Source organism: Neophocaena asiaeorientalis, unplaced genomic scaffold, assembly GCF_003031525.2.
Source record: "Neophocaena asiaeorientalis asiaeorientalis breed wild unplaced genomic scaffold, Neophocaena_asiaeorientalis_V1.1 scaffold438, whole genome shotgun sequence".
Classification (NCBI taxonomy): domain Eukaryota; kingdom Metazoa; phylum Chordata; class Mammalia; order Artiodactyla; family Phocoenidae; genus Neophocaena; species Neophocaena asiaeorientalis.
The window spans coordinates 6,452,294-6,478,592 of NW_020173491.1; the positions used below are offsets into that span (position 1 = coordinate 6,452,294).

The 26,299-nt window shown below is 40.7% G+C and overlaps 1 protein-coding gene across 2 annotated transcripts in view; it reads left to right on the forward strand.

The window, feature by feature from the left end:
- Positions 1 to 130: 130 nt before the first annotated feature.
- Positions 131 to 26,299, forward strand: part of LPCAT2 (lysophosphatidylcholine acyltransferase 2) — a 68,406-nt gene continuing 42,237 nt past the window's right edge. The window contains exons 1-9 of one of the 2 annotated variants that reach the window (XM_024747330.1): positions 131 to 427; positions 10,035 to 10,174; positions 11,457 to 11,674; positions 12,985 to 13,097; positions 15,011 to 15,071; positions 16,165 to 16,223; positions 17,499 to 17,533; positions 20,760 to 20,814; positions 21,100 to 21,189. In XM_024747330.1, the coding sequence (XP_024603098.1) occupies positions 257 to 427; positions 10,035 to 10,174; positions 11,457 to 11,674; positions 12,985 to 13,097; positions 15,011 to 15,071; positions 16,165 to 16,223; positions 17,499 to 17,533; positions 20,760 to 20,814; positions 21,100 to 21,189 (942 nt within the window). In that variant the 5' untranslated portion in view covers positions 131 to 256. The remainder of the gene's footprint in view (positions 428 to 10,034; positions 10,175 to 11,456; positions 11,675 to 12,984; positions 13,098 to 15,010; positions 15,072 to 16,164; positions 16,224 to 17,498; positions 17,534 to 20,759; positions 20,815 to 21,099; positions 21,190 to 26,299) is intronic. The other variant, XM_024747331.1, reaches the window with a different exon arrangement.

The window sequence follows — 26,299 nt, forward strand, 5'->3', positions numbered from 1 at the left end:
AGGCTGAGCTATTAACCCCAAGTGGAAGAGCCGGACAACCTAAAAGGGTGGGGGGGTGTGCTCAGGGGGTGGGGCCAGGGCCTGGGCGTGTTCAGAGCCGGAGGGGGCGGGGCGAGACCGGAGGGCGGGTAGGTAACTTTGGCGCCTGCGCAAAGACCCCGGACTCCTAAGCTGATCCCCCTCAAGCCTTGGCGGCAGCGGCAGCTCGCGCGCGCCGCTTGGGTCTCTTCGCTCCTGTGAGGCGCCGGGCTCGGCCATGAACCGGTGCGCTGAGGCGGCGGCGGTGGCGGCCTCGGGACCCGGCGCGGGCGTCGGGAACGCGGGGCAGCGGCCGCCCAGAGTGCCCCGCCAGACGTCCTTCTTCCCGCCGCCCGTGCGCAACCCCTTCGTGCAGCAGACAAGGCTGGGCGCGGCGAGGCGCATCCAGGTGCGGGGCGAGGGTCTGACAGGGGACGCAGATTCAGGTGAGGGGCGTCTGACAGGGGACGCAGATCCAGGCGAGGGGCGTCTGACAGGGGACGCAGATCCAGGCGAGGGGCGTCTGACAGGGGACGCAGATCCAGGCGAGGGGCGTCTGACAGGGGACGCAGATCCAGGCGAGGGGCGTCTGACAGGGGACGCAGATCCAGGCGAGGGGCGTCTGACAGGGGACGCAGATCCAGGCGAGGGGCGTCTGACAGGGGACGCAGATCCAGGCGAGGGGCGTCTGACAGGGGACGCAGATCCAGGCGAGGGGCGTCTGACAGGGGACGCAGATCCAGGCGAGGGGCGTCTGACAGGGGACGCAGATCCAGGCGAGGGGCGTCTGACAGGGGACGCAGATCCAGGCGAGGGGCGTCTGACAGGGGACGCAGATCCAGGCGAGGGGCGTCTGACAGGGGACGCAGATCCAGGCGAGGGGCGTCTGACAGGGGACGCAGATCCAGGCGAGGGGCGTCTGACAGGGGACGCAGATCCAGGCGAGGGGCGTCTGACAGGGGACGCAGATCCAGGCGAGGGGCGTCTGACAGGGGACGCAGATCCAGGCGAGGGGCGTCTGACAGGGGACGCAGATCCAGGCGAGGGGCGTCTGACAGGGGACGCAGATCCAGGCGAGGGGCGTCTGACAGGGGACGCAGATCCAGGCGAGGGGCGTCTGACAGGGGACGCAGATCCAGGCGAGGGGCGTCTGACAGGGGACGCAGATCCAGGCGAGGGGCGTCTGACAGGGGACGCAGATCCAGGCGAGGGGCGTCTGACAGGGGACGCAGATCCAGGCGAGGGGCGTCTGACAGGGGACGCAGATCCAGGCGAGGGGCGTCTGACAGGGGACGCAGATCCAGGCGAGGGGCGTCTGACAGGGGACGCAGATCCAGGCGAGGGGCGTCTGACAGGGGACGCAGATCCAGGCGAGGGGCGTCTGACAGGGGACGCAGATCCAGGCGAGGGGCGTCTGACAGGGGACGCAGATCCAGGCGAGGGGCGTCTGACAGGGGACGCAGATCCAGGCGAGGGGCGTCTGACAGGGGACGCAGATCCAGGCGAGGGGCGTCTGACAGGGGACGCAGATCCAGGCGAGGGGCGTCTGACAGGGGACGCAGATCCAGGCGAGGGGCGTCTGACAGGGGACGCAGATCCAGGCGAGGGGCGTCTGACAGGGGACGCAGATCCAGGCGAGGGGCGTCTGACAGGGGACGCAGATCCAGGCGAGGGGCGTCTGACAGGGGACGCAGATCCAGGCGAGGGGCGTCTGACAGGGGACGCAGATCCAGGCGAGGGGCGTCTGACAGGGGACGCAGATCCAGGCGAGGGGCGTCTGACAGGGGACGCAGATCCAGGCGAGGGGCGTCTGACAGGGGACGCAGATCCAGGCGAGGGGCGTCTGACAGGGGACGCAGATCCAGGCGAGGGGCGTCTGACAGGGGACGCAGATCCAGGCGAGGGGCGTCTGACAGGGGACGCAGATCCAGGCGAGGGGCGTCTGACAGGGGACGCAGATCCAGGCGAGGGGCGTCTGACAGGGGACGCAGATCCAGGCGAGGGGCGTCTGACAGGGGACGCAGATCCAGGCGAGGGGCGTCTGACAGGGGACGCAGATCCAGGCGAGGGGCGTCTGACAGGGGACGCAGATCCAGGCGAGGGGCGTCTGACAGGGGACGCAGATCCAGGCGAGGGGCGTCTGACAGGGGACGCAGATCCAGGCGAGGGGCGTCTGACAGGGGACGCAGATCCAGGCGAGGGGCGTCTGACAGGGGACGCAGATCCAGGCGAGGGGCGTCTGACAGGGGACGCAGATCCAGGCGAGGGGCGTCTGACAGGGGACGCAGATCCAGGCGAGGGGCGTCTGACAGGGGACGCAGATCCAGGCGAGGGGCGTCTGACAGGGGACGCAGATCCAGGCGAGGGGCGTCTGACAGGGGACGCAGATCCAGGCGAGGGGCGTCTGACAGGGGACGCAGATCCAGGCGAGGGGCGTCTGACAGGGGACGCAGATCCAGGCGAGGGGCGTCTGACAGGGGACGCAGATCCAGGCGAGGGGCGTCTGACAGGGGACGCAGATCCAGGCGAGGGGCGTCTGACAGGGGACGCAGATCCAGGCGAGGGGCGTCTGACAGGGGACGCAGATCCAGGTGAGGGGCGTCTGCCAGGGGACGCAGATCCAGGTGAGGAGCGTCTGACAGGGGACTAAGGTCCAGGGGAGGGACGTCTGACAGGGAACGCAGATTCAGGGGGGGGACGTGGGTCTGAGAGAGGAGGCAGTCTGAGGGGAGCTTGGGCCTGTCAGGGGAGGTTGTTGTCAGAGGGGAGTGGCTGAGTCTGGGAAGCAAGGCTCTGAGGAAGACAGGGGTGTGGATCTGAGAGGAGAGGGCTTTTGAAGAGGCCATGAGTCTGCAGGGGACAGAGATGCCGGAGGGAGAATTGAGGGCCCTAGGAGGATGGTCTGGGGACGTGTGTGAGAAAAGAAGACGCAAAGAACAGGTGGGCCTTGGAGGAAGGTCCTAAACAGGAGGAGGCTGAGCAGGCGGGCCGTTGGCAGAGGAAACATTCCATGCCGAGAAGAGGGAACGACTGTGGGAGAACTTCGACTTGAGTGTGTGAAAGTCTAGTGGGAGGTCATCGTAGCACAGGAGAGTGGGTTTGGGGAAGTTTTCGCTTTGCCGCAGGGAAGGAGAGGAGTCAGTCTGGGATGGGAAGAGTAAGGGAGAAGGCAGGGAACCCAGGTCTGGAATTAGAACAAGAAGAAAGGCTGGGATGCTCTGGCTGAGCAGGGGCATCAAGGACGGGAAATCACAGTCTAAGAAAAGGGATAATATGGGGCAGCTTAAGGTATTCAAGAGTTTTTGGTCCTGAGTCAGTTTTCACCCAAACACTTCTACATTCAAGGATGAGAAGCAGCTCAGACTTTCTTTCTTCCTTAAAAACAGCTACATACAAAAAGGAAGTTCCCTGTCCTTTCCTTTTTCTTGTAAAACGCTGCATTTACCATTAGCACTTACACCCACTCTTTGGACTTCCTGTTTGGTGAAGTTAGTGATCAGAGAACAAGATAGACTATGCAAGCTACGTTTGTCCTTTGTGTTCTGCGTGGGAAAAATGGTTTTAATATTTTCCTGTCCATCTCACCCATTTATTTACTTTGGATTTGAAATAGTGTAATTTTTGCACGGCATACTTGTGTGCCCTGAGACTGTTGTTCTCTACGATGGAAGCAGGTTAAGTGAATATCTTCAGGAAAAAACGCATGCGCACTTTTTGGCTAAGCAGTATGGGGTGGTGGTTAGAATAATGGTAGATGGGTGTCTGGTTGAAGAAAGATGTGAGAGAGGAAGAGGAAGATAGTGAATGTAGTAATACCTCTTTGTAAAGAAACTAAGTGTTTAAAAATTTGATCTTCATGTCTTTAAATGGATAGATATTCTCTTTATATCTTAAAACTTCTGAAATAATAAATACTTTGACTATCATTCAAGGTTCCTTTTGGTCTGATTGAGTCAAATCGGTCATACTTAAATGAAAGTCACGTCCGTCTATTTGGCTTCATGTTTTGCAGAGAGGCTCAAAGTGGCATATTTATAAGTATTTATATTGTACCTGGAGTAAATTATTAAGTTTTTTGAGTTTTTGGGGTTTTTTTAATAGCATGTCTGCAACCATTTTGAGAGCACTTTCAAATAACCCTGCAAGAGTTGTAGGATGATGGAAAGATCACTAGTCTTAGTCAGAAAACCTGCTCAGGCCCTGCCATTTATTAGTTGTATAGCTTTGGCCAAGTCACTTAACCTCTCTGAACTTCACTTTCCTCATCTATTAAATAGGAATAATAATACATGGAAGAGGGATTAAAATTTAAGTGAGATAATGTGTGAAAGAATCTGGTATTGTTTGCTGATCTTAATTAATATTGATAGTTATGCTCTTTGTTATCTATAATTGTATACTGCACTTAAAATTTACCACTTGGATTGGATAGAAATGAATATAGTCTCGATATTTTTTTAAAAATTTAAAATGCGGGCTTCCCTGGTGGCGCAGTGGTTGAGAGTCCGCCTGCCAATGCGGGGGACACGGGTTCGCGCCCCGGTCCAGGAAGATCCCACATGCCGCGGAGTGGCTGGGCCCGTGAGCCATGGCCGCTGAGCCTGCGCGTCCGGAGCCTGTGCTCCGCAACGGGAGAGGCCACAACAGTGAGAGGCCCGCGTAACCCAAAAAAAAAAAAAAATTAAAAATGCATATAGACCAGAGATTCCAAGGTAGTTTCAATGGCTTGAACAGTCTGGGTAAAAGGAAAATTTAAATAGACATGATTGAAAAACAATGTTGTCTGTATTATCCAGTTTAAAAGATTGATATACTTGCATTTAAGTATGATTTGATATGATTAAATCAGACTAAATTTAATCCTAAATGATGATCAACGTCTTGCTTAAGGACTGTTGTGACTTTTGTGTCTCATTATAGGGCTTAGCTTTATTGCTCCCCTTCTCTTTTTTGACCGTTTAAGGGTCTGCTACACAATGGCATATAAAAAATTAGCCTAGCTTCTATTTCCTCAATAGAATATGGAATTAAAATGAGTGGTTGTAATTGTGGGGTCATTTACCATACCAAAAATATTTGTTGGATGCCTACTATGTGCCAGGCACACTGTTAATCCCCGGAGACATAGCAATGAACAAGAGAAATAAGGACCCTGCCTATTTAAAGCTTGTATTTCACTGAAAAAGTTAAACAAGCAAGTATAGAAATATACAATTCCATGTTTTAGTAAGTGCTATGAAGTAAGTCCAGAGAGGAAAATAATCCCAGTAGAGTGTTGAAAGAAGGCCTTCCTACAGAGATGACATATTACCAAATGGCAATATAATGGGTAATCCTTTTAATTTGACAGAGTTACTCAGAATTGATTTTGTCATCTTAATAATGTTTAAAGATTAAAATTTTAAATCAACTTTGTGTATATACTAGCCGCAAACAATTGCAAAATGAAATTAAATAATCTCATAATAGCAATAAAACGACCTGAAATACGTAGGAATATATTAACCAAAAGCATGTAAGACCACTACAATGAAAACAACAAAACACCATTGTGAGAAATTAATGAAGATTTACGTAAAATGAAGAGATATACCATGTTTATAAGTTTGAAGAATCGACATTATTAAGATGATAATTCCTCCCAAATTGATCTATAGATTCACTGAAATCTCAACAAAAATCCCAACAGGCTTTTTGTTTGTGTGGAAACTGACTAATTCTGAAATTTATGTGGAAATGCAAAGGATCTATATTAGCCCAAAAAAAACTTGAAAAAGAAAAAGTTGGAGGACATACACTACATTATGTCAAGAATTACTAGAAAGCTACAGCAATTAAGAGGGTAGGATCAACAGAAGGACAGATGAATAGATCAATTGAACAGAATAGAGAGCCCACATGTATGTTCAATTGATTTTTGACAAAGTGGCCAAGAGAATTTATCGGGGAATGTGAAGTCTTTTCAAAAATTGGTTCTGGGGAATTCCCTGGCAGTCCAGTGTTTAGGACTCGGCGCTTTCATTGCTGGGGCCAGGGTTCAATCCCTGGTTGGGGAACTAAGATCCCACAAGCCGCAGCACAGCCAAAAAAAAAAGGAGGGGGGATGGAATTGGTTCTGGAAAAAGTAGATAAATCTATGGATAAAAATGAAACTTGACGGGCTTCCCCCCTGGTGGTGCAGTGGTTGGGGGTCCGCCTGCCGATGCGGGGGACGCAGGTTTGTGCCCCGGTCCGGGAGGATCCCACGTGCCGTGGAGCTGCTGGGCCTGTGAGCCATGGCCGCTGAGCCTGCGCGTCCGGAGCCTGTGCTCCGCAACGGGAGAGGCCACAACAGTGAGAGGCCCGCATACAGCCAAAAAAAAAAAAAAAAACTTGATCCCTTCTGCACACTACACAGAAAGTAATTTAAGATGGATCATAGTCTTGAACATAAAAGCAAAACTCATATATCTTCTAGAAGAAGAAGAAAATATAAAATATGATCTTGAGATAGGTAAAGATTTCTTAGAAAGGATGCAGAAGAGAACTAAACAGAAAATAAAAATTGATAAATTAGTCTTCATCAGAATTAAAATTCTTCTCATCAAAGGATACCATTAAAAAAATGAAAAGGCGGACTTCCCTGGTGCTCAGTGGTTAATAATCCGCCTGCCAATGCAGGAGACACGGGTTTGAGCCCTGGTGCGGAAAGATCCCACATGCCGTGGAGCAACTAAGCCCGTGTGCCACAACTACTGAGCCTGTGCTCTAGAGCCCCTGAGCCACAACTATTGAGCCAGTGTGCCACAACTACTGAAGCCTGCGCACCTAGAGCCCATGCTCCACAACAAACAGAAGCCACCACAATGAGAAGCCCGTGTACCACAATGAAGAGAAGCCCCAGCTCACCGCAACTAGAGAAAGCCCACACACAGCAACAAAGATCCAACACAGATGAAAATAAATAAATTAAATTAAAAAAAAATAAAGAAAATGAAAAGGCACACCATGAAATGGGAGAAAATATTTTCTATACATGTATTGAAAAAGGGCTTGTAAACAGAACATATAAAGAACGCCTACAAATTGATAAGAAAAGGACTAACTACCCAATAAAAATGGGCCAAAGACTCGAACAGTTAGGTTAAAGGGATGACCAATAAGCACATGAAAAAATGTGCTCACCATCATTGTTCATCAAGGAAATATGAATTAAAACCACAGTGAGATATCATTTTACACCCACTAGAATGGCTACAAAGACTGACAACACTGAATGTTGATGAGGATGTGAAGCAACAGGAAATTTCATACTTTGTTGGTGGAGATATAAAATGATACAACTACTTTGGAAAACAATTTGGCATATCCTGGCCCAACAATTGAAATGAAAATGTATGTCCACATAGAGATTCAAATGAAAATGTATGCCCACATAGAGACTCAAACATCAATGTTTACTCATAATAGCTAAAAACTTATAATAGGCTAAATGTCCCTGAACAGATTAATGGATAGATTAAATGTGATACATTCATACAGTGGAATATTACTCTGCAATTAAAAAGACTATACTACTGATACATATGACAACATGGTTGAATCTCAAAAATATGAAGTGAAAGAAGCCAGACATAAAAGAGTACATACTGTGTGGTTTCATTTATATGAAAATATGGAACAGGCAAAAACTATAGTGAAAGAAAGACTGACTGTCAGTGGTTGCTATACACTGAGGATATATTGACTGCAAAGAGGCACAAGGGGGGCTTCCCTGGTGGCGCAGTGATTGAGACTCCACCTGCCGATGCAGGGGACACGGGTTCATGCCCTGGTCTGGGAAGATCCCACATGCTGCGGAGCGGCTAGGCCCGTGAGCCATGGCTGCTGAGCCTGCGCGTCCGGAGCCTGTGCTCCGCAACGGGAGAGGCCACAACAGTGAGAGGCCCGCGTACCACAAAAAAAAAAACAAAAAAAACCCCCAAAGAGGAACAAGGGAACTTTTCTGGGTGATGGAAATGATCTATATCTTGATTATAGTGGTGTCTGCATAGGGTTATGCATTTGAAAACCTCATACTTAAAATAGGTGCATTTTATTTTATGTAAATTATGCCTTAGTAAAATTGATTTTTATAAAAGACTACAAACACCAAATGTCAGCAAGGATGTACAGTAACTGAAATTCTCATTCACTACCAGTAACACTTTAAAATGATACAGCCACTTTGGAAAATTGTTTGGCCAGTTTCTTATAAAGTTAAACTACATCTATGACCCAGCAATTCCACTCCTAGGTATTTACCTAAGAGAAACGAAAGCAACTATTCCCAAAATGGCTTGTAGAAGAATGTTTGTAGTGGCTGTATTCATAATAGCCCACAACTGGAAACAGCCCAAATGTTCATCAACAGGAGAATAGACAGATTGTCATATGGTCATATAGTAGAATAATAATCTGCAGTCAGAAAGAATGACTTACTGACATCGAAAGCAACATAGTTGAATTTCAAAAACATTATGTTAAGTGGAAGAAGTGAGACACACAAGAATGCATAATGTATGATTCCATTTATATGACACTCAAGAACATGCAAAACTAATAATATATGATGATAAACATCCAGCATTCGTTGCCTAAGAGGATAAGGATTGACTGAAAGAGGTATGAGGCAACTTTCTGAGTGGCAGATGTGTTCTGTATCTTGATTGAGGTGATGGTTACAAGAGTACACATTTATCAAAACTCATTGATTATACATTTAAGATCTGTATATTTCCTTGTATGTTTTGTTTTTTTTTTTTTTTTTGGTGGTACGTGGGCCTCTCACTGTTGCGGCCTCTCCCGTTGCGGAGCACAGGCTCCGGACGCACAGGCTCCGGACGCACAGGCTCCAGACGCACAGGCTCAGTGGCCATGGCTCATGGGCCCAGCCGCTCCACGGCATGTGGGATCCTCCCGGACTGGGGCACGAACCCGCGTCCTCTGCATCGGCAGGCAGACTCTCAACCACTGCGCCACCAGGGAAGCCCTGTATGTAATTTTTAATTCAGTCATACACATGTACACATATAATTTGATAGAGATCTGATAACTACAATATTTTTGACATTTCTCATAAATTATTTGATGATGCTCAGATTCACATTATGGGCCAATAGAGACGAGAAGGGCAGCACTGTTTGAGTAGTGTAATTGGCTAAAAAAAAAAGAAGACAATTTGTGATGTATAAGGATAGTTTATTTCACTTGAAAGACATAGGATTAAGAGCAAGAGCTTTATAACCACATTGGTTTCAAATCCTGGTTCTGCCACTCACTGTGTGATCTTAAGCAGTTTAACTTAATTCCTTCTGTGCCACTCCTTTCTTGTATGTAAAACAGCTTAAGGTTGTAAGACTCAGATAATTTACTACATGCCAAGTGCTTAGAGTGTCTGGTACATAGTAAGCACTCAGTATTATTTGCTGTTCTTATTTATTTAGTTTTTATTCTTATTCTTATTTAGTTTTTATTATTTCTTGTATTTCCTCCCCCATCTCCTTATTGTTAGTTATAAAGGACTGGCAGGTATATAAAATAATACATTTACTTCTTCACACTCTAATGCCTTTACTAATATTCATCCTACTTATAGCTCTCAAAAAACTATTTCCCCCTCTTACCTTGCCAGCTTCTGCTTGCTTCTTAAAGCAAGACGTTTCAGCTTCAACTCCTCCAGGAAGCTTTCCCTGACTACTAAGTCCAACAAACCTTTTCTTTGTTCCCCCAGCAGCCCCTATTCACATTCATTGATATACAGATCAGGCAGTACTTGGTTTTCTTCCCTGTTTCTTTTGCTGCTTTGTAGGCTTTGTGAGGTCAGATACAATGTCTTATTTTCTTTGTGCTTAGATCTTTGTCTGGTATAGGGTAATGCCCAATTCATCTTTGAGTGAATGCATGAATAGCACAAGATTTTCCTCTTATGTATTTCTGTTTGATAACTACAGCATTAAAATAATGTCATCTGTTTTTTTAATCAAATTTGATTTCAGATTTTCTTTCTTGGAATTATCCTGCTTCCAATTCGTGCCCTGTTGCTGGCATTAATTTTATTACTGGCGTGGCCATTTGCTGCAATTTCAACAACATGCTGTCCTGAAAAGCTGACCCACCCAATAACTGGTTGGAAGAGGTAAGAAATAACTATGTCTAAATATTAGGAAAATCAAGATAAAGAAGAGTTTGTCAAAGTTTAGTCAGTGAACAACAATTATGACTCTGAATATAGGATATTTTGGAATATAGTTTTTACAGGCTGTGTCACTAAAAATAAAAAATAGGAGGTATAGAAATTCTGTGAAGGGATGAGCTCTTTATCTTTAAATAAATAGAGATCTCAACTCTAAACTACAGGGCAAGGAGAGATCGGTCATTTCCCTGTGCCCTCTGGAAAAGTTCTTTGGTTTTCTGTGTCTCACTTCTCCTTACCGTGAAATTAAAGTTAGAGAAACATCCTCAGGAGTTAGTTGCTTAATAGCGCCTCACTATATTATTATGTGAATTTTGAGAGAATTCTATCGGAAGCCCATTTTTTAAAGCTCCCACTGGATGTCTTATGGGAGACATTTTTCATGCAAAGCTATAATGCTTATTCACATACTGAGATGTCTGTCATGTGTTTGTACTTCCAGGGCTATTTTTTTGTTTCTCTACTCAACTGAGTTTATCAAGGACAGAGACTGGATCTTACTTGTCTTGTGTGTCCAACACAATTCCTGGCACAATTTGATGAATTAACTAATCTTTAATGACAGATTCTTTTTAAAGAGTAAACAATTCAATTTCTGGAATTGAAATTTCTTTGTTCCAGAGAAGTGAGATGGTAAATTTACTTCTTAAGATTCTTGATGATGTCTAAGGGCTATAATGATATAGGTAATAAGGCTTACTTTTAAAATTTTATTCCTAAAATAATTCTGAGGACAATTTCCACATACCGGTTCTAAAAGTGTTTTGGGAGGTAGCAGCATCCTTGTTACACAAATATAGATTTCCAAGGTGACTCCTTTGAAGGACAATACTGATTTGGATTTCTCAGTGGGGGATGCATGTTTAAGATTCATTCTTGTTACTTTATAGTCACAGAATAAAGGAGCCACTTATTAGCCACATGGCCTTAGGAAAATTACTTCTCTGGGACTCAGTTTTCATGTCTATAAAATGGGGATAATAATAAATGCTATCTATTTCATAAAATTGGGCTAAGGATTAAATAAATTAATATGCATAAATTACTTAGAACAGTGCCTGGCAGAAAGAGCTCCACTGAAGTGTTAGCTATACTTCTTAGCTCGCGTTTTAAAATGAAGTGCTCCAGCTTGTCTTGGTTTTTGCATTGTGCTTTAGAGTAAAACCCTGCTGTTAGCTGTAGTTGGCAAAGCTAATTATGTCCTTTTTTGTATTTATTTCCAAAGGAAAATTACTCAGCCAGTCTTGAAGTTTCTAGGCCATGCCATGTTCTTTTCAATGGGATTTATAGTTACCGTGAAAGGAAAGATTGCAAGTCCTGTGGAAGCACCAATTTTTGTTGTTGCCCCTCATTCAACGTTCTTTGATGGAATTGCCTGTGTTGTGGCTGGGTTACCTTCTATAGTATCTCGACATGAGAATGTGCAGGTGCCTCTGATTGGCAGTAAGTACTTTATAAGATAACAGAGATAAAATATTTTCATGTTCATGCTTTCAATTTAGAAAATCATGTATAGTTCATTGGTAGACTTTTAAAAAACTTTAAAATAATAAAACACTTCAAACATATTCCTTGCTTTTAATGAGGTACTATATCACAAGAATGAATTTATGAAAAAAGATTAAAGACTTCCCTATCTGTACCCTTATCATTCTTTTTAAGTCTAAACTCTGTCACTGCACCATCACCTCTTTCTGCTCCTAAATATGCCAAAAAGAACAGTTTTTAAATACCAAACATGGTAGATTTTTTGGAGAGAGAATTTAATCTAAGAATCTGTGAAAGCACTGGTTACATGCTATTTCAGTGAATTTCTCCTTAGGGTATTAGACTGATAAATAAATGCACTAAGTCTTTTCTCCTAACTCTGTTTTCTTCATTATTGTCCAGATCTCCATGAGGGACAAATGTGTAACTCTTTGAAAGTTATGATGTGGAACAATTAATGCTTCCTGCCATAAAAAATAATGAAGCAAGTGAAATGTTTTTCCCACCAGATGCTTTGCTCTCTCCCCAGGGGATTAGTCTCCAAGTAACTGCTACCAGTTGTCCCAAGGTTATTGCCAAACATCAAGTGGTGAGAAAGTGCATGTGAAAACTGCCTGATGTTGCCTTGGTACTCTGGAGAAATAATAGTAGTTCTTACAGCTTTGTCATTCATCTAAGAAAGACAGGCTCTCTCTCTCTCTCTCTCTTTTTTCTTAAGGTAACCACCTTGCTTTGTGTAATATGACATTTTCCCCAAAAGTTGTTTAGCAATAGTCTTTTGGTAAATTGAGGTTTATTTTGCATGTGCTAGGAAGCTACCTACTTAAAAGACTATTGTGCTGAAAATTTTAGTAAGATAAATAATAATTGCCTCCTACCCACGTGTACTATGACTTCACATAATCGGTTTGCAGGATATTCCTGAAATAAAACAAGATAATCTTATAGTATATTCCAAATGTTTAATGTCAATTGAGGAAGAAGTCTTTTAGGGAGAAAACGGCATTTGCTTCTTTTCATATTCCTGCTGCTAACTTCTGTTAAATCAGTGAAATATTTTTAGGTCTAAATATCCACCTATCCTTTTGAAGCTGGAAGCTAAGTTCTAATAAACTTTGAATTAGAGGGCTTTTTTAAGTTGTTCTCTTTGATTTGCTATCATTTTAATTTTCCATACAATTTGTTTTATGATTTATCTGGTATCATTGCTGTAGTAGCTTTAGCCCCAAAAATGACTTAGTTGTGACTTTTCATTTGTTTTAAAGGAATATTGCGGGCTCTGCAACCAGTGTTGGTGTCCCGTGTAGATCCAGATTCTCGAAAAAACACAATAAATGAAATAATAAGGCGAGCCACATCAGGAGGGGAATGGCCCCAGGTAAAACATAGTAGATGTTTATTTAAATATATTGAAAGTTTATTTATTGTACACTTGTATACATACTCATTTGGATCCACAGATCCAATACTGGGGGATACCTTCTGCTAGATGTCTAGAAGCAGAATAAATGAGTGAGGATTAAAAAGTCCTCTTCCCCATGAGATACTCTGTGGAATTAAATGTATCATTCTTTTTTAGTCTCCAAACTCTTTGAACTGGTTTTTACTTTGTGTCATAAAAAGTAATTCTCTACCTCTGAATTTATTTTCCCTTTTAAAGATGAGATACTGAAGCTCAGTTATACTCAACAATATGGTGGGTTTATTTTGAAAATGATTAAAATCTTAAGTTTATCTGAAGTGTATTTAGACAGTCTTTTTAGTTCAGGGGCATATTAGAATCACCTGTAGAACTTTTTCACATTTTACCATCCCACCACCTCCTTCCCCTGGAATGCTTTTTGAAGGTGTGGAAGGGGCAACATTTATTGCATAAATGGAGCCTCATGGGTGATTCTGATAAGTACCCTTCTATCTTTGCCCAGGTGAAAACAAGTGATCTCTAGCAGAACTCATGGTCCTGAGGTGATCTGGCCACTCATGGTGATTTGTAGTTGTTAAAGTACCAAGAGGCATATGACCAACCAGGAAGTTTTAGAAACCAAGGCATGTAAGGAATGATTTAAAAAGTCACTGGGAAGAAATGACATTTGGAATAAGGGTGTGATTTTGCTCTTGGCTCCAAGGAATGTATCTAGGACTTGTGGGTGAAAGTTAACAAGTAGGTAGATTTCAGTTCATTTTGCTCATCTCAAGTTTTCTGTCCAGAATTAGAATGGTCTGATTTGGAATCTCTCTCTGGAATGTTCAGGCATTGGCTAAGCAACAACTTGGGTGGGATACTGTAAAAAGAATTCAAGCATTAGAGATGCTATATGACTTTTAATGCCCCATCCAGTTCTTGAGATTTTATGATTGACTCTATATTAATTTATTGTTCATAGTATATAGAATATCCACTCCATGAATCATATTTGATATTGTATCCGATTGGGGTAGGAAACCTGGTTTTTTTTTTAATTGGAGGATGGAACTGCACCTATTCACAATTTTTATTTTAACAATAACTTGTTATCGTGACAATTTAGCTTAATAATGTTTTCCTCCTCTAATTATTATAAAATACCCATTACTAACTGCTGTTAGTGCAGGGATTTTCTTTTTTGTTTTATGTGCCTAGCAATTTACTCATTGCTAAATTCTAAAAGCTTCAGAAAAATGAAGCTGCTATGCTGTTCAGTTAATGAGGAACTGTACTGCATATCTTTTGTGTGGAAAACATAAAGAAGTATATTAAAAGTAAAAACACCTCCTCAAAAAAGGACATTAAATTGTATTCCATATGTCAACGAATTGAAGTAAGCATAAAGCATATTGTAGGCATTTCCTCCTTTTTTCTCAGTACGTCCCAAAGCTATATGTTGTAAGAGGGAATATCATTTAATGGGAAAACTGAAACAAAGAAGTAGGGAATGATTTGGTTAAGGGTGTACAGCAGTAGAAGAAAGCATTTAATATTGCCTAAAATGCACACTTTGACCATGATTCAGGGTCTACATCTTCTTCGAAGTCTATTCAGATCATTAGCATCATCATTAAGAAATATTTACTATGTGTATTCTCTCTTCAAAGCTTTAATTCATTTTCTAGTTATCTTAATGGTCAGACTACACTTCTTTTAGAGCAAAACCGAATAATCAGATTCTAGCTTTCACTAGAATCAGGTGTTAGCCTTTTATTTTATTTTTGCTTTATAAAAATTGGCAACTATTTGCAAAGTCTTAAGAAAGGAAGTAAAGAGCTAATCTATTAATTAGACTGAAATATTAAATCTATTCCTTTTCTCCCAAGATACTAGTTTTCCCAGAAGGTACTTGTACTAATCGTTCCTGTTTGATTACTTTTAAACCAGGTGAGATCAATTAAATTATGTATTGTGACAAAGTAGTATGGAAGATTTCTCAATGATCTGATAATAAATATACAAAATAACTTGTCAGTTTGCTTGGAGCATTTCTTATTTTCTGATAAAATGTTTTGAATGATGTGGATCCACAGAACTCACTCCTTTGCTTTCTCTTTTGGTATCATAACCCCTTCTTCCTTGGAATGTCCAGTGTGTGTGTGTGTGTGTGTGTGTGTGTGTGTGTGTGTGTGTGTTTGAGCAGAAGCCACTAGCAGATTTTTCTTTTCCTCCAAAGATAACCCTCACAGACACTTGGGGTCCTATGTCATCAAGTTAGAAAACCTACTTCAATTATCATTAAAATACCTTCAGTTCCTTCTAAGGTTCACTCCTTTTTAAAATATTATGAAGGCTTCCCTGGTGGCACAGTGGTTGAGAGTCCGCCTGCCAATGCAGGGGACATGGGTTTGTGCCCCGGTCTGGGAAGATCCCACATGCTGCGGAGCCTGCGGGTCCAGAGTCTGTGCTCCGCAACAGCAGAGGCCACAACAGTGAGAGGCCCGCGTACCGCAAAAAATATATATATATATATTATGAAGTTGTGAATTTTATAGTAATTTGTAATTTCATATGTCATTTCACAGTAATTATTAATACTTTAAAATGTTTTTGTATTGGCTGCTAGAATGCTCAGAGCCAAAGTTAGAACTCATTTCTAGCAAGTATGATAGTTTAACGTTCAAGCATTTGGTTTCAACTAGATTTTCTTCTCTTTATTTTCTCTTTGTCTTAGTTTCATCATTACTGTTTTTTTTAATCCTGTTGAATAATAGGTATTTGGCAAATGAAAACAAATGGAGATATAAGTAATATTTTAAGTGACTTAGGCATAACATTTAATATTTTGCTTACATATTTCTGAATTCAAAAATCTGTCATTTTGGCTAACACTAGGGATTTACCAACATTTAGCCAATAGTTTATATGTACTCTTAAAACATTTAACATATTTACATCATTTATTATTAATTTTTTAATTCACTGTAAAGTTTGTGTTCATATAAAGAGCATGTTATAAAATTTCACTATATGGTTATAGGGGCCTTCATTCCAGGAGTTCCAGTGCAGCCAGTTCTCCTCAGATACCCAAACAAGCTGGTAAGCATCGTAGTTTACTATGGGAAGAATCTCAACATTCCAAACAGCACAAATTCTCTAGGACCCCTTTTGTTTGAATAAATAAAATAGATGAATAGATAAATGGTGGGAGCAGATGGGTAGACTCATTCTCCTTGCTACAATTTAGTTTTTAAAAATTTGCAAGATAGGCACATATTGGTTGATACCAATTTGACATATTGCTTTTGCTATTACTAAGCTATAGGAAGACATTTCCTTAGCTTCTACCCTGTAGTCACTGTGATGGTATGGTTAAGTCTCAGATTCAGGGTCTCTTAGACTGGACTTCAGAAAACTCTCATAAATTTGTAGTTTTCATTAAGCTTAGAAGGAGAAATCTCCTGATTCACTGGTCATTACTGGTGGAGAAGGATTGAAGTAGTAGGATAAATTTGGAAGAGGCTTGGTGTTTAATTACGGGCTCAGTACTTCGTAGCTGTGTGACACTTGGCAAGTAGCTTAAATAAGGAAATATCTGAAAAGAACATAACATCCTATAGAAAGTCCATGTGGACTCAGAAAATACTCTTCTGCTCCATCGAGGAGATTTGTCTTTTTCTGGGTATTGACTGCATCACCATTTTCCTAAAAAAAGTGGTTTTTTGGCAGGGGGAGGGATGTTCTGTTTTGGAGAGGAGCTTTCTTTACTAGAGAATTTACATTAAAAGCCAGGATGTAATTATTAATCATCTGTGTCATTTAAGATTGAGTTCTTAATCCATTCAACTTTCTATCAGCGGCTTATTTCTCAACCTTGGACACTTGTAGTTAAAAAATTAAAATTCATCAGATTTTTACTCAGTGTACTTCTACCTGTGGGTTTGAATTTGTCATTTACTCAAATTCTTTCACTGTGTACTACCTCACTACTGTAGTCTTTTTTCCCCAAATAAACTTTTTTTTTTTAAGAACTGATGTATTCTGGTTTTTGTAAGCCAGTTAATTATCCAGATATGTTCATATTAGGAGAAAAATAGTTAAGCATGCACAAGTTTTTTTAAAAATTCAAAGCAACTTAATTCCATAAAAAGATAGGTGGTTACATATGGAAGACAGATCTTTGCCATGTAGATATGTGATCCAAGAATTTATAGATCAGTTCACTCTTGTTTAACAATAATAGTATGCTTGTCTTACTTTTCAGCATATTGCTTTTAATTCAGAAAGAAAGTATATTCAGTATCAAAATAAAATTTTTGTTTTATTTGGTATTTTTTCTCTGAACTAACAGTTTAAATACTATTGTTATTCTAGGATACTGTGACATGGACATGGCAAGGATATAAATTGTAAGTTGCTTATATTATTATTAGTTTATATAAATTTTATTTGAGTGAAGAAAAAGAATTTGTTCTTTTTAAAAAAAAAAAAGCCTTGTTTTTGTAGAAGTAAAGATTTCTAATCAGATCCTTGAATCTTGTAACTGAGAAGTTTCTGTAGAGAGCATAACTATCTTGCCCATTAAACCCCAGTGTCTGCCATGTGCAGAATTCTAGTTGTTTGTCATGTTCTAATGGGTCTCAAGTGTTTATCTACCAATTCTTAAGAAACATTCCAGTGATCTCATTTGAATCCTACTTAGCTTAAATTTTGTAATTTCATTCCCATTGCAAATTTAGCATTATCTGGTGTCTCCATCTTTATTTTACTGTATTCGTTTAAACAGTCCAGAGCATTTTAGTCATATAGCCTGAAATAGTTGTGATGTGTCTGATTTGAGTTGAGGAAATAGCTAACCAAGCTTTCACTTCCACTCTTGGATTTTAAGAGCCTAAGGATCAGCAGTTTCTATAAATGTTGAAGAGAAGAATACAGGTCCACTGTTAAGCTAGCTGAAGTGAAATAGACCTTTTAAAAAGAGCAGAACATGTAGAATCTTACTTACTCTCAAGAAGTTCTTTTGTTTGGCTCCCCTGCCTGTTTATGTGCCTCCTTTGGTCCTTTACCTGCATGGAGTGTCGACACCCATCTATGTTCACCTCAAGGAACCTGGCTGGCTTTGGGTGGCAGAAGAGAAAAAAAAAATAAACCTTCCCCAAACTTAAAAAAATTTTAAAAAGACAGCCTGTTTATATTTTGGATTTGAGGACTTTCCCAGGACTTATGAAGTAATGCCTTTTGATACTGTTATACACAGAGCTCAAATTATTGATGGATAGGTGACGATCATTTGGAAATATTTAAAAAGAAATCATCATTTGCCTTCAAGTACATTGTAGACAATCCAAACAACTTCTGAAAATTAGATTTTTTTAACTAAAACATACTTATTTTCTCCATTTTTTTTGTGTATGTAAGTTGCTTTGAAATGATACATTTAAATCAGAATAGATGGGCCAATTACATGTGTTAATAAACATTGATACGCCTGAGACATTTATGTTCCTGTTATACTTCAGTCCCTAGTAGTTGAAGTTAAGTAAACACCACCAAAAATAAGGAACATAAATTGTAAAAGGTATCTACACATTATGCTATCTTTAACCCTACAGGAAATCAGTCTATTCCCTTGGCTAGAATACGTATTTCCTGTCATTACTAATTACGAATTCCTGGTTTTCAACTTCTATACAAGGGGAAAGTAGGAGAAACAAGTAGTATGAGAGCATTTTAGAAAAAGAAGTGCCTGAAAATTGAGGGGATAACATATTTATATTTCCAGAGATGTGTCATCCTTGGGGCCTTTACAAGTTAAGCCCTCATAGAGATAGTGACTTTGGGTTCATTGTGACTTTTTTTGGTTTTGCAGCTGGGCTGGTGGATGTGAAGGTCAAAGAGGAAGCTTTTCTGGAAGGGAGATGAGGGGTAAATAGAGTGGTTGAGTTAATCTAGGCTCTAACCTGAGAAATGTGTGACAGAGGGGGAAAAATAGAATTCAGCAAAGAAAGAGAGGAAAAAAAGTATTTTCAGAGTTAAAGATTTCTTAGGATTTATAAACAAACACAAAATCTTCTAAAGATACAACGTTGTTTTATCCAAGTGCCACATCACACTTACGTGTGGTAACCTCTTGTTTCCACCTTTATCTTCTGGTCTTCATGTTATATTTAGCACTGTGTCTCTTACTTCTAAATCAGTTTTCTCAATTGTCCTGGCTCCAAGTACTACTCTGACTCAGGATCTAGGGAAGGGATTTTACACCAAAGCAGATGTCCTAGGGGAGAGGAGACTCAGGGACTAACCAACAAGAAGGGAAAGCCTTGGAAAAGCTGTTTTATGTCAGTCTAAGAAGTGTTGTTTGGTTTGTCTGTAGTGTGGACAAGTCAAGTTTAAAGAGATCTTGTGTGTGCTTTCATTTATGTGTTTTTTTTTTCTTTAAGAGCATTCAGAATTTTCAGAACAAAATATGTATTCAAGTCATTGAATTCCAAAGCTCAATTCAAATCATTAAAGAACAATTTACTTAATGATAGATAATATGGATTGGCTTTGTGGCTTGGAGTTTCCCTTTCAAACAGAAGATATGAGAACTGACACATTAACAATTTATAATTAATTATGGAATTAATAAACCCGTTTCCTAAATTCCTTCTTTTAAGTAAATTCCTTGTTTAAATTCCTAAATTCCTTGTCTTAAGTAAGTCCCTTCAAGCAATTTTTACAGGTAAATCATATTTTAATTTCTTAATAGCAAAAAAAGCTTGGTTGGTTGTTTTCTTAAACTTGTAGTCTAATTTACCCTGCCTGACTTCTGGGTCATCCGTCTACATGAGGCGAAATAAAAATCCCATAGAAATCTTAGCCAGAGAGTCTAAATATACACTGGAAAGCTGTAAGTAGGAACCATTTCAAAAATTATCTTTGAGAGGATTGATTATAACCACTTTAAAGAAAGCCTTTGTCGGGCTTCCCTGTTGGTGCAGTGGTTGGGAGTCTGCCTGCCAATGCAGGGGACATGGGTTCGTGCCCTGGTCCAGGAGAATCCCACGTGCAGGAGAGGCCACGGCAGTGAGAGGCCCGCGTACCGCAAAAAAAAAAAAAAAAAAAGAAAGCCTTCATCTAGCTTTACAATGAAATCTGAAACTTTTCAGAAAATTTCCCCATAGCTAAAACATTTATTAATAACTGGGACAATGATGATAAAGTTTCTGCTTTTAAGGAAAGGCCCACTGGTTTTTTGTTTTTTTTAATATTAGAAAAGAATTTAGTAATGTTCTACTCAGCAGTTTTTCTATAAACATATTAATGAACCTTAAAATGTGACCATGGTTAGTTTCTCTAGGCCTATGAGTCTTAGCTGTCAAGAAGACTTCAAATTTGGTGTTTAGTCTGCTGAGCTGCGGCTCTGACCCACAAATACATATTTGATATTGCATTCAGCAATTTAACTTTTGAATATCAAGAATAGTTCTCTAAACCCAAGAAGTGTTATAGCTACAGTGTGGCATTTATAAATGCAGAATACATACAAAGAGTGACATGGGGTTGCTTGTATGTAAAGAAAAGATTGCTCAGTAATACTAGATGGTACTTGTATTACCACATAAAGATGGCCTTCTCTTTTTTTCTCTTCAGCATTCAACTTTGTGTGCTCACTTGCTGCCAGCCCTTCACAAAGGTGGAAGTTGAGGTAAGTGGTTCAAAATGTAGCCTTGGAGCCTAAGATTTGGCCTTTCCTTTCATTGTGAATTTTTAGTCTAGAGAGACCAGATGTAGAAAGATTGGAAGTTAAATCCACCACCTTGAAAATAAGCCCTGGTCTTTTGCAAATTGTGTGCCTAAACCCAGTCTGTCAACCCTAGCCCTTAGAACTGTGTTAGGAAACACAATTTCCTAACTTCTGGGAACTTCCAGCATGTCACCACCCTGGCTGGCCAGATTTGCATCACCCGTTCCTATCTTTTAATCCTTTTAGTGCCGACCTCTGCCAAGTTGTATGATATGCCTTCACATCCTGACCAAAGGAGCTACAGTAGCTGGTAGAACCCCACAACTTCTTGAAGAAGTATGTTCTGTGAAAGCTGAGAGATTGTGGGAGAGGTACAGAATGAGAAACCCTCACTTTTGGAATCAATCTGCACGTGGAAAGCCTGAGGAAATCATGTTGTATGAGCCGTGAAGGCAGCTCATATCATCGTTCACAGGACAGTTTTTCAGTTTAAGTCACAGTAGCAGGCTGTAACACTGGAGGAGTGATTAGAATGTTCTGAAAATCCTGACCGGATTTTAAAGACTCTGAAGGTTGATTCCAAGAACTATGCTTAGTTTCTAGGAATGACATGGAATAATGGACCTCTGAATTCAGAATCTCGTTGGCTTCAGTGATACCCTCAGGTAGCCTCTGAAGAGAGAGCGTCAGAATAGTGGTTCTCCAGACTCTTGTCTGGATTTTCCAATTGCATCCATGGCTTTTGTAATGAAAACCTTAAGTTTGCATATGTAATTCAGAGTTCTGAGCGGGGGCCAGTGCTCCAGATGACAGGACTGTGGAATGGAAGTCACAAGAATCCTGTTTTATTTTGTTGGATAGCTTGGTTGTTCAGCCATTTAGATGTTGTCAGCACTACCAAATGATGTAGGAGGGCAAATTATGTCAAAGTGAATTTAACTTCCATGAAATTTTTCTTGAGACTTGCAGGTTGTCTGCCTGCCTTGAAAATACCTGTTTACTAATTATATGCCACACCTCCCCACTTTTAAAACCAGCTCAGTATCTCTCAGTGTGACCAGAAAACACTAGATCTTGGAATATAGTTAGATGTTTCTAGAGAAAAAACTAATCTGTATCCTAATAAGTTTAGGAAGTACCAGGGTAAATAAAATGAATCAGATTTCTTTTCTCAAGACTTCTCAGTGCCTTTGAAATGTTTGACCACTGAACCCCTTTTTCTCTGGATACCTCCTAGAGCCAGTTTCCACAGAATACATTTTGGGAAACCCCGGTAGAAAGAAATATCTTATTATTTCTAAGTACTTCGACTGAGCACTGCTCTTCCTTCTTGAAAAGCTGCTCAGATAGCTAGCCCTGTTTTCTTTCTCTAAAAAAAAAATAAATAAATAAGAAAACCCATATTCTCTGCAAATTTGGAAGATATTGTTTATATATATACGCTGTTCCTTCCTCTAAATTTACCCCTCTTTAGCTAAGATGAAATCTAGCAATAGATGTGGAAATGCACATAGAACTGTACATTTTTTTGTCTAGCACACGTGTCAGTGGTCAAATTGTGTTACAACAGAGGTATGCAAATTCCTCATGCTTTTGCCCTGACCACTATTACCACATTTCCTTTCCATGTCATGGCTGTCCTTCTTTCTTTTCAATTACAATATTTGCATTCTCCAACCTGTTCTCAGACCTGTTTGGATAATATTTTCTGCAAATAAAAGAATATATCCTTTGTTCGATAACTTCACACACAAAATGGCTTTCAACCAGTTGAAAAAAGCTGAATAGGTAGGGATTTGATGTATAAGAATTGTGGTACAGGGTAAGAAGATGGAAATTTGTAGGCTTCAAATTGGGTATTCTTATTTTAACTGTAATTTAATTTGAGATTTATGAGTCTACCTTTCACCCAGGGGATTCCTAACTACTTTATGATTTTTGAATATTTTAATTCCCCACTGTTGGGATGTAACTGGAAAATGTATCCCAGCAGCCTGCCAAGCACTAAGTATACCCACACCTTGGCTCAAGACTCTCAGGGGCTGGGCACTAGCTCTGAGGCTCCAGCTTTTCCACCACGTCAAAGGAGGCCCAGCTTGAGCTGCCCCAATGCAGCTTAGTCAGAAGTCTCAGTACATTTAGTTGCTACAATTTCAGTTGTCTTGGTTGTTCAAAAGCACTTCCTCTGCTTTCCTTTTTCTTAAAATGGATGGAAATCCTAGGTATTATTTTTAACATGTGTTTTTAGACCTTCTTGAATATTAATTAGGTAAACCTAATTCAAGATGTATTATTCAAGAATATAGCCTTAACTTTATGGTTTTTAAAATGAGCTATGAGTGGATTGTTACTAAAATGTCCATTTAGACACACTTGTTCTTGTGAGTCAAGGACTTCTCAGTATGTTGAAGGCTGTATCCTTTAGTTTCACAAGTCTCTCCTCATTAATGATGATTATCAATCTCTTTAATTACCAAAATGATCAGATATCTAAAAATCTAGGGAATACAGTATTTAGGACTATTTCCTTACCCACTCCTTCTCTGCTTCCCCAACAAAAAGACTTATTTTTGAAAATAAGTCTTGACTCTTAAAAATACAACAAGTTCCAAACCTCATGCCCTATGTAATTGGTCTTGTGGCATCTTTGAACAATGATGCCATGTGTGTCTACAGAATGGTTCTATTGAAAGTTATTCTTTGAATCATAATGTGGCATAGTGGGTGTACTTAAAGCATCTTTTAGTGATCACTTTTATCAGCCAGCTACTCCACAAGTATTCCTTAATAAGCATATGGCTTAGGGGCACAGGGAATAAGCTAGCTAGTAGGGAACATCCCAAAATATGACATAAATAAAGAGCCTTCTAGTTTATCTCATGAGAGAGAATATAAGCAAAGTCAGACTATATAGCACTCTGTGGATAACAGCTAGTTTCTGAATGGAAACATGACATTCACATTGACTCTACAATCAGTTTCCTTTTTCATGGGCTGTGTCTTAGTTTGCATTCAAAATATGTTGACTTTAAACCCATCCATTATATTAGAGATACATAAAAATGATTTGTCTGTAGACATACATATTTTGCTTTAGGAAACTTCCTTGGCAAAGCTTATAATGAGCTTCTAGTGGCTGCTGGCATTACTTAATGGTAGGTAATTCGTTGCCTTGTGATAGAAAGAGGTTTTTTTTTTCATTAAAAAATTTCTGATGTAGGAAAGGATTATAATGAAGAGTGTTATGATCAACACCTATAGAAATATATCACTTTTTAAATCTCTTAAAGCTAATTACTTAGAGAAGTTTCAAATACATTTATATAGTTTATTTAAATATCCGAATGCACTAAAATGATGTGTAGTTTTTAATCTAAAACGGGCCTTTTAGAAAACCATCACACAAATACATACATACCTACACACACAACACACCCCATATGTACTTGTTCTAACAGAGGTAATTTCTTCTGGAACTTGGTAGAATTCTGGAATTTGTAACTGGAGAAATAGAGTGCTACAAGAAGAGCGTTAACTGGGGTTTTTGTTCCAGTTCTGCTAGTACTTACCTGTATTTGCTTGAGCATGTTACTTAAACCGCTCTAAGCCTGTGTTCTCACTGGTCAAAGGGGGATAATAATACCTATTTTATAGGGTTGTGAGGATTTAATCAGGTTGCTTGTGTGCTAGTATGTGGTGAGTTAGGTATTAATCTTTATTCACCTTATCAACTAGATTTTCCTGTTCTTTTGGGAAGGAAGGAGCTAATGTTCATAAAACATTGTTCATAAAACCTTTCTTCTTTTGCATTTCTCCTTTTGAAGACTGTAAAGGAGAATCACGAGCAGAACTAGAACTGCACTTTTCTTCTTCTTCTTTTCTTTTTTTTTTGGCTGAACCACACAGCTTGCGGGATCTTATTTCCCTGACCAGGGATTGAACCCCAGGCCCAGCAGTGACAGCACCAAGTCCTAACCACTGGACTGCCAGGAATTCCCAGAACTGCACATTTCTTAAGATTCACCTGTTAAAATCCGTTTCTGTTCCTTAGAAGAAGAAAAAGTTGATTGTAGTGTCATCACTCGTCAATCTTTCTCCCTCTCATCATCACTTATTTAATAGAAAGGAATGTGCTTGATGTGGTCAGTAAACAATGAATACACCAGTCTCACTGGTAGTGAATATTCATGTAAAGGACTGGCTCTGGGTCATGGAGAGCCTTAAACAATAGGCAGGGGAATTTGGGCTTTATCTTGTGTGCAGTCTAAGGCCCAAGAAGAGGTAGAAGGCTCTGGGACCAAAAGTGCAAACTAGAGGTGCTGGTGTGGGAGACAGGCCAGCTAGTCTTCTCATCATCTGGGTCAGGATGGTACAGAATAAGCAGGGTGAGGGAAGAGGGGATACTGCAGTGAGGAGGGGGCTGGAGCTGTGGAGCCCGTCTCAGGTGCAACGGGAAAGGGAATTGACGGAGTTTACACAGGATGCTGTCAGGGAGGAAAGACTTCCCTCTACCCACCCAGGTCTGATTCCTGGGTCTGTGAAATAAACTGATAATAGGCAGATTAACAGCAGAAAAGATATACAGATTTATTAAGTTTTAATATGATATGCACAAGGGCATCACAGGGAATAAAAAGTGAATACCCAAAAAAAGTGAGATTTGAGAGCTTATATACCATATTAAAAGAAACAGGGGATACAGCCACTATGGAGAACAGTATGGAGGTTCCTTAAAAATACTAAAAATAGAACTAACATATGACCCAGCAATCCCACTACTGGGCATATACCCTGAGAAAACCATAATTCAAAAGGACATATGTACCCCAATGTTGATTGCAGCACTATTTACAATAGCCAGGATGTGGAAACAACCTAAATGTCCAACGATAGATGAATGGATAAAGAAGATGTGGTACATATATACAATGGAATATTACTCAACCATAAAAAGGAACGAAATTGGGTCATTTGTAGAGATGTGGATGGACCTAGAGTCTGTCATACAGAGTGAAGTAAGCCAGAAAGAGAAAAACAAGTATCATATATTAATGCATATATGTGGAATCTAGAAAAATGGTACATATGAACCTAATTGTAGGGCAGGAATAGAGACATAGACGTAGAGAATGGACATGTGGACACGGGGAAGAAGAGGGTGGGATGAATTGGGAGATTAGGTTTGACGTAAATACGCGGGAACCTGCTGTATAGCACAGGGAGCTCAGCTTGGTGCTCTGTGACGATCTAGATGGGTGGGATGGGGAGGGAGGGAGGTCCAAGAGAGAGGGGATATAGGTACACATATAGCTGATTCACTTCATTGTACATTAGAAACTAGTACAACATTGTAAAGCAATTTTACTCCAACTTAAAAACAGGATGAATTAGAGCTTCCACATAGTTTATAACAGAAATAAAAGTTTCAAATTAAAGAAAAAAAAAA